The sequence below is a fragment of the Mercenaria mercenaria genome, unplaced genomic scaffold (genome assembly GCF_021730395.1).
Source record: "Mercenaria mercenaria strain notata unplaced genomic scaffold, MADL_Memer_1 contig_3392, whole genome shotgun sequence".
NCBI lineage: Eukaryota > Metazoa > Mollusca > Bivalvia > Venerida > Veneridae > Mercenaria > Mercenaria mercenaria.
Window position 1 is genome coordinate 54,878 of NW_026461524.1, and position 16,005 is coordinate 70,882.

General features: G+C 34.1%; 1 protein-coding gene across 1 annotated transcript; it reads right to left on the reverse strand.

The window, feature by feature from the left end:
• Positions 1-949: 949 nt before the first annotated feature.
• On the reverse strand, positions 950-15,829 carry LOC128546001 (integrin alpha ina-1-like; the record flags this gene model as incomplete). Its single annotated transcript, XM_053534131.1, has 4 exons — positions 950-9,567; positions 11,144-11,269; positions 14,118-14,222; positions 15,713-15,829. Coding segments are annotated over 4 exons (501 nt in total), but the record flags the coding sequence as incomplete, so codon positions are not given.
• Positions 15,830-16,005: the final 176 nt, after the last annotated feature.

Sequence of the window (16,005 nt, forward strand, 5' to 3'; positions counted from 1 at the left end):
AGGGGAATAATTTGAACAATCTTAGTAGAAGACCACTAGATAATGTCGCATACAAAATATCAAAGCTCTAGGCCCTGTGTTTTTGAATAAGAGGTTTTTCAAAGTTTTTCCCTATATAAGTCTATATAAACCATGTGACCCCCGGGGCGGGGCCATATTAGACCCAAGGGAAATAATTTGAATCATTTTGGTAGAGGACCACTAGATGATGCTTCATACCAAATATCAAAGCTCTAGGCTCTGTGGTTTTGGACAAGAAGATTTTCAAGTTTTTCCCTATATAAATCTATGTAAATTATAGAAATAAACAAAGGGCCATAACTCACTAAAGAATTGCTGAACCAGTCTGATTTTCAGGGGGACATAACTAGGGTACCAATACATCATTCTGACAAAGTTTGGTCAAAATCCCCCTGGTAGTTTCTGAGGAGATGCGATAACGAGAAATTGTTAACGGAAGGACGGACGTCGGACCACGGACGCAGAGTGATTTGAATAGCCCACCATCTGATGATGGTGGGCTAAAAAGCTCCATTGATTCAAAGAAATGATACTACATTGATTTCAACATAATGCTATCCCTATTGATTTCAACATGGTACTTTCTCCATTGATTTCAGTATGATAAAAAGCTCCATCGATTCAAAGAAATGGTATTATCTCCATTGATTTCAACACGATACTATCTCCAATAATTTCCGTATGATACAAGCTCCATTGATTCAAACAAATGGTACTATCTCCATTGATTTTAAAATGATACTAGCTCTTTTGACTTCAACATGATACTAGCTCCATTGATTCAAACAAATAATGCTATCTCCATTGATTTCAACATGATACTAGCTCCAACAAAGAACAGAAGTTTAAGGTTTGCAAGTTCCTGTTGGGAAAATGCCTGACCTCTGTCAGATACTCGATTTAAAAGAAAACAAAGAAACACAAAAAATACATTTCATGATTTATTTTATTTGCCTGCTGTTAAGCATTAATCAATGATTATATCAGATGAATACCTTGTACATATTTGTAATAAAAATGATAATAGAACTTTGGCAATACAAAACTAATAGAATATACATATATAAATTGACTGCCTAACTGGTTTCCTATCAAACTAAAAATTAATTTTCAGAACTTCAAAACTCAACACTGCAAATAAATCTATAATGAACTACTAACTTAACAAAATATTAGCTTGTGTGTCTGTTGGTTATTCAGACAGAAGAAAATGCTTGACAGTACGTTGCAATATAAGTTGCTTTACATTCAACCATCTACAGTTTTAATTAATTAATTAATTAATTAATTAATTGAACTAATGTTGGTCAAGTCTGTTTAGAGCGTGTTGGGGATATATATGCATGTTGTGAAGCACTGATATTTTCTGAATGCTGTATCAGTTGTTTGATCCTTTTAGACATTTTGTAAAACAATACACAACCTCAGTGAACCATGATATTTGCTAGCCTATATGTATAAGCAATAAGAATGGTTTGTAATTGTGAAATTTCTTTAAACAAAGGTTTTTCAACAATCTAATCTATTTCAATAACAAATGCCTGTTAGATGTTATGGCATACAAAAAACCTAGAGTTGAACTGGCATGAAAGTTACCCTAAGAAAATAAAATTTCTTGTTTGAGCGAAACTCAGATTATATTATTTCCAAGTTAATATGTTAACAACAGTATATACAAAGTTTTAATTAGCAATTTTGCATAAAATATCTCCAGAATGTTTACCATTTACGTTCACCTACATGGCGCTTTTTAGGGGTAGTATTTCTAATTCAAGGAGAGGGCCGCGAGTACTAATAAAATCAAAAGAATTTTTTTGAAATCAAGCATTTATAGGGGTCATATTCTGACAAAATATAAAATTTTCAAGAATAAAATGCATTTCTATATTTTCTTTCTGATATCAACAATGTAAAAGTACCACGGTCTCTCACATATGGGTAATTACAAAACTCTAGATTGTCAGTCCAAAGTCTAGGGAGTGTCTTATAAGCGAGTGCACCTTATAGGTGAAATTTAATTCAGTCCCAAATAAAACGCATAAGATTATAGAAAGTCGAGAAAAAACAAGATAATATTACATAACACAAATTTCTGTTTCTGAACAAGTCGTCTAAAATTTAGCCATGTATTATGTATTATTTAGAGTCTATATGCAAATATATTAGTTTTAGCCAAATATTGAATACTGTAATATATGATAAATAATAAATGTATAATTGTAATGTATCTTTGTAAAAAAAAATCAAAAGCACAACACGATGAATTTAAAAACAAACATAAAAATGCTATATACAATTTTCTATTGCTATACACTAAGCCGGAATGCATGTAAGGGAATATATCTATCTACAGAGAACCCTCTATCTTACTACATAAGATTGCAAACATCAAAATACAGTAACGATAAAGGAAATTCTACCACAAGACTTTACTATCCCAGAAATACTGAAAAATAGTTTTTCTTGTCTTCTTTAAGTTTCCAATTAATTTGTTAATAAATTTTTTATTTTCAAATCATTTAAAATGCACATATTTATACTGCAACAGTTAAAGAATCATTATAATACATACACGATACCTTGTGAAATATTTTCAAGTTTGTAAGTTTTTTTCTCCTCCATTTACATTTTTTTTCAAATTACGGGTTGGATTTATAGAAAAATATAATGCATTATGGGAATATTACACTCTGGTACATTTTCTAGTACGTTTAATTGGTTTGAAGTTACACTGACATCAGGCAACATACAAACACCAGTCATTTATTACCTTAATGGACTGAAAATATGTGTATGTTCTAGTATGATAAAATCAACAATCGAAAGAATTGAATATTGTTATGGATACTTTTAAGTCATGATTTCATTTATAAATACTAAAATGCATCTTAAATAAATTGTTACAAGCTTTAAAGCCCTTTTTTTTCAATCATAACAATGTCTAAAAGTGACATCGCAGTGAGCTTGTGGATTTTGGTCACCTCATTAAAGAACTGATGCGTCTGTTCCTTTATCAATATAAAGTTACAATTGTTTTATTCTGAAGCAACAAAATATGAACACTTCAAAAGGAGTACTTATACATCAACACTGTAAATCTGTAACAAGCAGTTAAGCCTTGTGGTAATCTAGAGTTAAAGTTTCTCGAAGCAGGGTATAAGCTATGTACAATGTGGAGACTGCGTATCTCTTCAAAAAGCAGGGCCTTGCAAAAAGCACCTGAATAAAATAAGACATAAAAATATACGAAAACAATATACACAATATACAATTACATTTACAACTTTATACAGTACAAATAAAATATACAAAAAGGACTATCAACATGAATGCACATGACCTTATAAAATGTGAACAATGCTATTTTCTTTCTTTCCACACAACAAAGAATATGGGAGTCAGAAAATTGTAAGAGGAAGACTCGGGTTTTTCTCATATAGTCATGAACATTTGTTGTGACAGGGGGCATTACTGTAATCGCACTGGTATATAAAATCTGTTTGAATTATCTGTCTTTAACAATGCCAAACTCATTTAAATTAAGAAAAACAACCAGAATTTTCACTACATTATGTACGTTTAAAATTATTCTACTGACTCTTGAACAAGTGACCAAAATGTGTGTAAACAAGAAATAAAAGAAAGCTAACAGCATCTTTTTGTAATGAATAATAAAATGGTACAGAGTTAATAATCACCTTTAGAAAATAGTACCAGACAAACACAACTCTCTATTCTGGATCTTAACCAAACGAAGCAAAATATACATCACAAAAACATGCAGTATCAAAACAGAGATAAAATATATGAACCATGCCATGAGAAAACCAACATAGTGACTTTGCGACCAGCATGGCTCCAGACCAGCCTGCCCATCTGCACAGTCTGGTCAGGATCCATGCTGTTCGCTAACAGTTTCTTTAATTCCAATAGGCACTGAAAGCGAACAGCATGGATCCTGACCAGACTGCGCGGATGCGCAGGCTGGTCTGGATCCATGCTGGTCGCAAAGCCACTACATTGGTTTTCTCATGGCGCGGCTCATATACTGTTCTACAACAAACTCTTTATTTTACCCTTTTTATTTACGTGAAATCTAGTAACACTGCCATTTTGGCGCAGGATAATGCTTTAAGGTACAAGGTTCTAGGAAATTCTTAATGTTTTACCTATTCAAAAAATGTAAAAATAGATATATTAAAAAAAGTTAATTGCCTTACTTGTAGAGTAAGGATACATAAATCTAAATGGGTACAATATTAGCAAATTTATTTTGATGTAAAATTTTAAAAATTACGTATAAAAATATGTTAATATGATTAATTTCCAACTACAGAATTAATTACCTTTTTTTCATATTTAGTAAATATGGGTTACTCTGTTATATTTTGAGTAAGAGATGAACATTTATTTGTCAAATATAGAGAATATAGTACTGTATATTTCCATTTAAGACCAGATATTTACTTATCTAAACTAGTTTTTATCAGACACTGTTTCCAATAGGTGTTTTAAACACTAATACAGTGGATGGATGATTTACAGAACTGAAGATCAAAATGAAGTTGCTAATGAACAATACAAGGTCAAATTCAACAAGAAATGCAGCTATCTATATAGTTATATTACCTTACCTTATTTAGCTTATACATCTGTCATGAATTTGACATTAAACAATGGCACTGATGAAAATTTACAAAGAAAATATGAAATTGGTGTTTGATAAATATTTTAAAATATGGACTTTCAGGCCAATCACAATGAGTACACATGTTAACTAGTGGCAAATTTTTCATATAAATGTTTAGTTGTGGTACTTATTCTGCTTCTGTTGATGACATCAGGTCATACAGAGTAGTGTCATAGTCTCAAACTAGAGCTATCCTGTTGTAGTCTCAAACTGGAGCTATCCTGTTGTAGTCTCAAACTAGAGCTATCCCTAAAAGCTATCAATAGATGCTGCTTTGATACAGGGAAAGCACATGGTCATGACTTTTGACCTTCAAGTGTCAACTAGTGCTATATGCTGTACACTCTGCATATCATCCTGGTTAGCAATTGATGCTGGTTTATGAAAATCATTAAAGTGGTTAAAGAGATGTACTGAACACAAATTTAAGCTATCTAATCATTAACCTCTAAGTGTGGCCTTGACCTTGGACCTTTTTATCTGAGGTATGCCCTCTGAATGTCATCTGGATGAGGTTAACAACTGACGCTTATTTAAGAAAATCTTCCCAGTGGTTAAGAAGATATGGAGTGGAAACAAATTCACGCTATTTGATCTTTGACCTCTAAATGTGACCCAGACCTTGGACCTAGTAGCCTAGGTTGTGCACCCTGTACACTATCTTGGTGACATGAAAAATTAATTTTAGTTTTATGAAAATCTTCAAAGCAACTTAAACAATATGAGGTGAACAAGAAATAAAGTTACTTGACATCTGACCTTCAAGTGTGACACTTAACCTTTGAACTAGTGATTTGTGTGGTTGCACATCCTCTAGTTGAGATTAACAAATGATGCTGGTTTTATGAAAATCTCCCCAGTAGTTAAGAAGATAATTATTTAGATGTGATGGACAGACAGGCAGGTTAACTGACAAAGATTGGTGTGTCAATTCAATATAGCCCCTATATATGTTCTATCTGCAGGTATACTGAGGAAACAATAGGGCATCATTGTTGGCAAGTTATCAAAGCATGCAGGTAAGACCTAAATTACAAATCTGACACTTTTAGTTACAGATGCTCAGCTTAAAACTAATCCACCTACACAGAGCTTGTCAAGACTGAATCAAGACACAAATGCTGTAAATACAAGTTCTGGAATGTTTAATATAAGCACTGGTATAGTTAGACCATACCAAATTTGATAGTGCCAACGTGAAGGCAGAATTTGGCCTATCTGATCAAATAAGAAATCTAATAATGTTAAAAACTGCCAACAGTGACATACAAAACATAACAATAATGACCAATTTAATTCATTTACAAAATATTACCTCAGTTTAAAGTTTTTCTTCCACTATGAATGCTACATTGTGATACTCAGTAAATTAATATATTACATTTCATTTCTTGTTAGACACAGTTTTTTTTTTGTATCAACAAAGATATTGTAGCTACAAATACAAATTATGTTTTAATCGGTACTTTTTTCTTGTCTGCAAGGTAGGTCTCCAAAAAACACAGATCAAATTTGGAATGGCCTTTCATCAAAAACACAGCACAGCTCTCACAGATATTCAAAAATACCTTATGTATAGTAGAGAATTTACAAATACACCTTAATCTAAAGTGGGGGAAGCAGCGATGACATCAGATTACCCAATAACCATCTTTCTGTAACTGACTCTGTGAAGAGCAGTACACTTTGACAGCTGGTATCTCTTCTAAATTTTAAGTAAAAATCTTTGAGCAACTTCTTCAAAATTATGACATTTTAAATATGAGGATCCAATTAAAAAACAACCTATTTCAATAAAAATGTCCAAACATTACAATAAAAATGTCTCTCAACTTACTGATGATCAGAAAATGAGTTAACTTAATCTATGAAGGAGGCAAACTGATGTAAAAATGGACACAGGATGTCATTCTCAACTTTAGACATGTAGTAATGGTTACGGAATGTTTATGGCATAGACACTGATGAATATTGTATACATATATGTACAAAACTGTAAGCAAATATAACATGACATACACAGGATAATCAACAACATTAACTGAACTTTTGTAATGAAAATAAAACATGCAACTCAATGTTAGTAACATTAAAGAACCTTTTTCTGTACCTTCAACCTAAAATTATATATTCAGCTCTAGAATAAGTAACTAAAATTCTATCAAATAGTCTGTACAAGATACTCCATATCTACAGTTTAATTTGTTCATGTTCTGTTGAAAAGATTTTGAAAGATAATAGATTTCTTTGTCTAAACTTATAGACCAATCTCAAAGCTCAGGATTTGGTTAGTTGTCTATTTTTTTAAGCACAAATCTGAATTCAACCAATTACAGGGTTAAAGTCTCAGTTGAGCCTACAAATATAACCTTACAGCCTGAATTTCTATGTTATAAAATCAGGACACTGTCAAGCATTGCTGTTGAACTAATTATGTTTAAATGGTTTAACACCATTTTTCAATAATATTTCAGTTATGTAATTATTGTCAATTAACCTAACCAGTGTCCCTGGATTCTGTACTGGTAACAACTGGTTCTCTACAAGCAACTTGGAACTTCTTAACATGAATCTATGGTAGAGGACCAATGACATTTGAAATCTATGAGCAAATAGTTGCATTTGCATATGTAACAACAAAAGGCAGCATGTGTATAAACAGAATATTTTGTACAAAGGTAAACAAAAGCAAGCTGTATATGACTAGTTACACGTGTAATTCTTTTGACTACGCATATAAGGCACACTATTATGCTTGTATCTGATCTACACTTTACCTTAACACAGTTTAATTACTAAACTGTTGCACAGTCTACAAATTAACCAAAACATAGTCTATATGTCATAAACTGTAAAATAGTCCATTACAAAATTGTAACACAGTCTGCATGGTATAATTTAGTATCAAACCTCTATAGTATTATAACTGTAACTCAATCTGCATAATGCAACTTGTCCTATACTAAGCTGTGCATTTTTTTAAAAGAAAGTCTAAATACACAGAATAGTAGAATGCCCAGAATCAAATTAAATCTCTTTATTGATAAAAAAATCCAAACTAACACTGAATGCAGCCATAACCAAACCAAAATAATGAACTATTTTGGCAAATTATAACAATTCAGGACTAATCTAAAAAGAAAGGTTTTCAGCCATCTTCTATCAATCAATTTACTGGTAATCTTTCCTCTATGACTAAAACTTGAAAGTCATGGCTGCATGAGATCAAAAATTTACTTGAATCTCATATTGCAATTCACTAAATATGCTACTAGCTTAAAGAGCACCGACAAGCTAAAAGGTGCTCTTAATTTTTCCTGATAAAATATGATATTACTGGAAGAGAAATATTTCTGTATTTTTAGGACCACAGATTCTTTTAAGCAATTAACTCTGAATTTAATAATATTCATATATAAGTACACAATATTTCAGAGAGGCGAGATTCAATATCACTACAAGTATAGTTGTGAACTGACACAGGATACAGAGGTGGGGGAACTCTCCTTATAATTATTCTACTGACCATCTATGATCAAGACAAAAATAAAGAATAAAAAACCTTACAGCAAACAAAATGGCAACAAGAATATAGTGTACATGCACTCTTCAAATTACATATAAAACTGTACTAAATTTCACAAACGTTTTCTCACAGATAACAGAAATGATTTTAGTTCTAAGTATGTCAACACCTTTGTAAATTTTGTTCCTAAAAAAACTCATAATCTATACCGACAAATGATTAAGAAACAAATTAGGACCATGTTTGCTCAACATGAACACTCTAAAAAAAGCAGTCTCTCCATGTTTTTTTTTTTCTTAAAAAAAAAAAAGTATCCTCGAGGAGATCCAAATATTAATAACCAGACAAAAGTCATTGAGTAAGAGCTCATCTGGAATATTCCACTGAATACTGAGGACTTTAACAAAAGATATTCCGATGTAAATGTGTAAATGAGCCGCACTATGAGAAAACCAACATAGTGCATTTGGGACCAGCATGGATCTGGACCAGCCTGCGCAGTATCCATGTTGTTCACTTTCGAAACCTATTGCAATTAGAGAAACGTCAGCGAACAGCATGGATCCTGACCAGACTGCGCAGATGTGCAGGCTGGTTTGGATCCATGCTAGTCGCAAATGCACTACGTTGGGTTTTCTCATGGTGCGGCTCAAATAAACTGGAGCAAATCTTAATCGCACCCACGTTTTAAAACAGAACAGTAACGCAGCTGTTTAACAACACATAACATCACATTTCAGACAGCAGTACAATTGTATAACAACTTTGGTTCCAGCTTTCTATTTTTTCTCAGTCAGCAAGTTAACACAGTATCACACACAACCAATCCAAATTATTGTCATATACTGGACAGATCCATGGACAAATATGAACTGAGGTCACGAATGGACTAATATAGCTAAAGATCAATCCAATTCCAAATAAGGTAGCTAGATGAGAGTTTTAGTCAAATCTAATTTTAAAATCATGATTGACCCCATGACCAATCAGAACTTGGCACACAAACACTGGCACTCACGTTCACCAATCAGAATTTGTGTCACATATTGATATATCAATGGACAATTCCAAGCTTCAAATTCATGAATTTAACAAAGGTTGGGTAGATCTTTATGATTCCCAGTCACAGTTTTTGGAATGCATGATAAATGTCTGTATCCTAGCAACAAGCTTAGTTTCAGTGCTTCAGGAAATATTCATTTTCATCTAAATATTCTTTCTTGGTCTCAACTTTAGTGCTATATGTTGGATTATTTATGTTTTTCTTCTTTTCTACTTTCACACTATATGATGACACTTCCTCGTATCTTCTTCTCTTAAAGAATCCACACTGTAAAATGAACAAGCATGTAAAGTTATGTATAAACAATATATAAATGGAGGAAAACAAGACAAGGTAAAGTGGCTAATGTATCATTTGTCTTTAGGTAACAGTTCCCTAAAAGACTTCCAACATTTGTTTAGTGAGGAAGCAGATAAAAAGAGCAGTTTCCACAGACTTTAAACTAAAAGAGGTATACGTTTACAAAGAAATTAACTTTTTGAATGGCGGTGTGACTATACTAGGCAGTATATGATTTAGGAATCACACAGAGAATGAAAATTGGGGAATCAGACTTGGCATCTGTGAGTTCAGGTAGAACACGAGGTGAAATGCCTGTTGTCCTTTGACCTCCTTATCTGAAAAGGTTATACAGTCAAACTTTGTCAACTTTGACATGACAGGATTGGCATAATTTGTTTGAGTTATCAGCAGTTAAAGCCATCAAATGCTACACAATATACAGAGATTTAGAGGTCAATGTAATGTTTGAATTATCCAAGTTCAAACAGATGAAGTATAACACAGTTTATAAATAACACTCACTATATCATGTTAAATTATACACACTGTACCTTTCATTTTCTGTATTGTGTTTTTACTCTATCTTTTAAGATCAATCTGAGAAATTATTTCATTATTTGTCAAGAAGAGTTATGGTTCCTGTGCTTTTCAGTTTACATTATCTTTGTCTTTCATTTTATCCAGCTATACCAAATTTCTTTTAGTCGACTTAAAGATATTGTCTAAAAAGTGGAGTCATTAAAATGTTAAATTGTGAAATTAATCCAGAGGGCCATAGTGGTGCTTAGTCGCTCACCAGGCCTTGACTGTAGAAATGGAAAGAAAACAACTGTGTTTAGTACAAGTAGTGGCCTGTAAAAAGAGCCAAGTGCCACCATTTGACCAAACTTGGGAGAAGATCTTACAATGGAGCTACTGACAAAGTTTCATGAAAATTCACCATATAGTTCATGCCTAAAAGTCCTTTAAAGGTTGTATTTCTATTCTTAGCTCCAGTGACCCCTAAAAAGGGCCAAAGATCTTACAGTGAAGACCTATCAAAAAGCAATTAATGAAAAGTAGCTGTTTAAAAGTTTTTATACTTTTAAATCTAGCAGTGCCTAAAAGGGCCAAGCACACCATCTGAAAAAACTTTGGAGAAGACGTTACCATGACAATACAGACAAAGCTGAAGATCCATCAAGCAGTTCATGAGTTGTTTAAAGGCTTTTCTATCTTTACCTCCAGGGACCGGTGCCCTTATTTCCACAAATTTCCTTTCTGAACAAATTTGAGAGATTTCATAATGTAAATGTGCATCATCATCCAAAATAGTTTGTGTGAAGTAATGAATTTGTCAAGTATTAGTGCCCCTATTATGTGAACTTACCTTATGATACTAAAAGCCTGTGTTAAAGTTTCAAAATATCTTTAGAATATGACTGGACAGGCTGGGGCAATTCCTATATGTCCCCATCAAATGGCAAACCCTCCCATAAGTTCCCTCTGCCCCCATCCAAAGGTTTGCTGGGAAGATAAGATTAGAGTTATTGGTAATCGTGTAATATAAAACAAGCCTTACCTTCCACAAACATAAGGCAAGTAAAATGAGGACAAATATTCCCCCAAGCACAGCTAGAGCATATATCCACCATGCCAGGGGCTTCTCTTTCACGATTAGCAAACTTGGAATGGCTATAGTTGTGGCCTGAAATAAATGTGTATGAAGGCATATAAAATAACTGTATCAAAAATCAAATGTAATGCTTCTAGATGAAAATCATGAACAATAACACAAATCATGCGGCCATGCTTCCAGATGATCAACTGAAATCATAACAAGTGTAGTAATGCTTTCAGATTAACAATGGAAAATATAATTCATATGGCCATGCTTCCTGACAAAAGTACATGTATGCAATTATAACACAGACAATATGAGATATATTTATGTGAGGAATATTTTTTTATTGTCGTGTGTGTGTGTAGAGTGCAGGTGAGAGGAGGAGGTGTTTAGGTTGTAATGATGATGTATGTATTGGAAGTATTTGTCTGAGTTGGAAGTAATGGTAAGAGTTTTACTGGTACTTAATAGTGAAACTAAGAAATCTGTCATAAAACTTGTAACAAATCTTACCCAGTGACCTTGACCTTTGACATACCTGGCCCTCAATCAAAATATGTCTGCCCTTTATAAATTGATCCTTAAGTAAAGCTGGATGATTAAAGGAGATATAAGGGACCTGAGAAGCTTGCCATCTAACTTTAACCAGCACTACTGTAACATTTGACCTTAAGGACACCTGACCCTAAGCTATCAGATGTCTGCCCCTTACTAACACCAAACCTTTTATGAAGTTTGGTGATGAAAGGGCAGCACTGATGCCTGGGCAGGTACCATTGCCCTCCTTATTCTTAGCCATATATTAATTTAAACAAGTATGTCCACAGGCAGAATGTTGAGCCTGCCAGAGCTGTGAAGTGTGACCTTGACCACAGACCTAGGGACCTGGTTCTTGCGCATGTCACTCCATCTCATAATGGTGAACATTCATGCCAAATTACATCAAAATCCCACCATGCATGAAGAAGAAATGCTGCAGACAAACTTCAATTTGACTTTTGACCTCCAACTGTGCCCTTGACCCTTGAGATAGGAACATGGGGTTTGTGCATGACACACATTCTCATTGAGGTAAACATTCATGCCAAATATAAACAAGATTGGTCCATGCATGTCAAAGTTATGGTCCAGAAAAAATTGAACGGACACACGCACGCACATACACCGAACCGCCAAAAGTGGCAACTAAGTCGAGCTCACCGCAAGAGAGCTTGACAAAAATGTTCTTAGAAACATATTTTAGAGTTCTGCAACTAAAAACAATACTTAAATTTGTAACACTGGCCCCTTTGTGTACAGGGGTGAATTATGCAGTGGTTCTGAGCTCCTGCCAAACTGTTAAAAGCATATACAGACCATATACTGGATTTTTTTCATTTTAATTAACATCAACAAAAATTCCTAATGAGGCCACTTTTAACAAAGGATAGCCCTTGATTCCACTTAGGGCACTATTACAAGCACATGGGGTAAAAACTACAGACCAACTAGACCGAGTGCTTCACATGACAACCTGAGCTCAAATCTATAGAGGTGAGGGTAAATGGTTCAAATTATGTGCCCTTAACCACTTGGCTACAAAGGCACCCACTTTGCCAGTAAATGTTGTTTCTTTTTGGTTTTTAATCATGAAGAAAAACCCAAGGTGGTTATCTTTCATAGATCAAAAATTCTCTTATTGCTTTAATTCAATGAAAATAGTCCATGTCATAAACTCATTCAAGGCAATTCACGACGAGTTATTAAACAAAACAGGCAATGAAACAAGAGGGTCATGATGACCCTGGATTGCTCACCTGAGTAATATGAGCTACATGTTTCAAATGTCAAACTGATGATAAAATATTAAGAAAGTCAGTAGGTCAATGAAATTCAGTTTTACGATTTGTGTGCAAAACTGTGTATGTCATCAAAATTTCAAGGCTGTATCTTAAAAAACAAGAAAGTAGGTCAGTAGGTCAAGGTCACAGTCAAGTGACATCATATTACTTGGGGTCATCACGTAATTTTAATTAAACAGTCTTGGAAATAGGACCAGATGATTTTTTAAGTATTTTTCCTATATAACTCACATAATAACTAAGTGACGCCAGGGGCATAATTTGAACAATTTTGGTAAAGGACTACTAGACAATGCATCATACCAAATATCAAAAGCTTAGGTCGTATGGTTTCAGACAAGAAGACTTTTTAAAGCTTTTTCCTATATAAGTCTATATAAAACTTGGGACCCGCAGGGCAGGGCCTCTTTTCAACCAAGGGGTACAATTTGAACAATTTTGGTTGAGGACCATAAGACAATGCTTCAAACCAAATATCAAAGGTCTAAGTGTTGTGGTTTCAGACAAGAAGATTTTTAAACTTTTCTCCCTATATAAGTCTATGTAAAACTAGGGACCCCCGGGGCGAGGCCATATTTGACCCTAGGGGGATAATTTGAACAATATTGGTAGAGGACCACTAGATGATGCTACATACAAAATATCAAAGCCCTAGGCCATGTGGTTTTGTACAAGAAGATTTTCAAAGTTTTCCCTATATAAGTCTATATAAACCATGTGACCCCCGGGGCCTGGCCATATTTGACCCTAGGGGGATAATTTGAACAATTATGGTAGATGACCACTAGATGATGCTACACACCAGATATCAAAGCCCTAGGCCCTGTGGTTTTGGACAAGAAGATTTTTAAAGTTTTTCCTTTCAGTTGCCATGGCAACCAGAATTCTGCATGGAATTCAATTCTTTGAACAATTTTGAAAGGGGGCCACCCAAGGATCATTCCTGTGAAGTTTGGTGTAATTCTGCCCAGTGGTTTTCAAGAAGAAGATTTTTTTAGAAATTGTTGACGGACGACGGACATCAATCGGTCACAACAGCTCACCTTGTCACTTTGTGACAGGTGAGCTAAAAAGTGTACCCGGTAACTTACCTGGTCTTTATCATTGTTTGTTTTGCTCTGTACAACATTAAGTTCTGGACGAATATGAATTTTTCCTGTTGACTTTATATGCACTTCGTCTACTCCTGTAAAATCCTGAAAATCAGAAATAGAATCTTCATGACAACTTATATAATACAAGATATTTAGACTCCTTTATTTTCTTTTTAGTTTAGAAGTATTTTTATCACTTTTAAACATTTCAACATGCTTCTTTATCTTTGGTCATGTTTTAAATAATTTAATGCATTAAACTAGAGGTTGTTTTTTCATGAAAAGCGTGTCTCCTACCAACTACCATGCAGAAATTGTAAAATTTCACCAATGAAGGGCCATAACTCTAGGGAAAATCACTGACCCATAAAATTCCAATGATACTGACAACTATGCTTGGCAATGGTTACTCCTGTGAAGAGGTGGAATACCAACTGGTGGTATAGGAGAAGAAGCAGCTATCAAAGAATTTAACAAATCAAGGGTCAAGACTCCATTAAAAGTCATTTAATCATAACATGAAATATGAAGTAATTCCAAGCTGAGGTGTAATATGTAGAGGAAGTGTTTGTCTGAGTTAGAAGTGAGGGTAAGTGGAATACTGATACTATGAAAAATTATAAGAACATGCTGATGAAATATTTAACTAGGCTTGGCAAAGGTTTGGTGAAAATCTGCCCACTGGTGTAACAGTTGCCAAAATATCACAAAATTTGACAAATAAAGGGCCATAACTCCCCTGATAATCAACGAACTGGAACATTTAAATAATATTTATAAGAATACTTGGTACTGATCACTACTGTAAGGTTTGGAGGAAATCCATCCTATTATATAAGAAGTGGCTAAAACATCATAAAATCGGAAGAATCAAGGCCCATAACTCTGCTGAAACATGCCCAAGACATGCAAGACTAGGCTTAGCACTGATCACTTCTGTTAAGTTTGACCAAAACATAAAATTTTATTAATCAAGAACCGTAACTCCGCTGATCATCTAATCTGAAAATGCCAGAGATATGCACAACTAAGCTTAGCAATGATCACTCTAGTGATACTTGGTGTAAATGTGTCCAGTGGTGTCATAGAAGATGCATGGATAAACTTTGTGACAAACAGATGGATGGACCAAAGCTAGACAGCGCTAAATCAATATTTCTCCACCAGGACATATATGAGACACAATAACAGAAATTTGTCACACTGCACTTATCTCCACTTTCATTACATATGGTACAAAGGCAGTAGTTCGCTGGATATGCCTCCCGCTCGATTGTAGTCCATATCAGTATATAGTGCCATTTTTTCAGCCTAGTAAAGACCACTTTATGCCAGATATAAAATAATGCTTGATTGTATAGAGGAACTTCTGCAAATGATTTTAAACTACTACCTTATATGCTTCTGAAGTTGTGTGGAAGCTGCTGGGTAAAATGGAAGTAAAAGTAGGTATTTCCTGATACCTACCTAAGTAATATTAGCATTTTCATCACATGTAATCATGGTTTTATTGCATTATGGTCAGTGAGACCTTTTTCTAAAATCCATAAATATGCTGGTGCTGCTGCTTTTCATACTAAAAGAAGACTTACTTCCAGCAATGTACTCTCCCAGAGCCTGGACTGCATCTGTATTCTCACTGACTGACCTGCATCCAATATACCAATCTTACAGCGTATCTCATAACACTTTGCCGTTTTGCCACACTCCTGAAAACAGCAATTACAATTGTAACAGAGCTGTCTCATGACAGCACAATAAACTTTTCGAAGGCTTGTAAGCAAGATGGATTTTCTATCTAAGTAGAATAGATATATAATGGATTACCATCCAGGAATAGGAATACTGTACAATTATTGTTAACAGTTATGGGAATAGATACTGT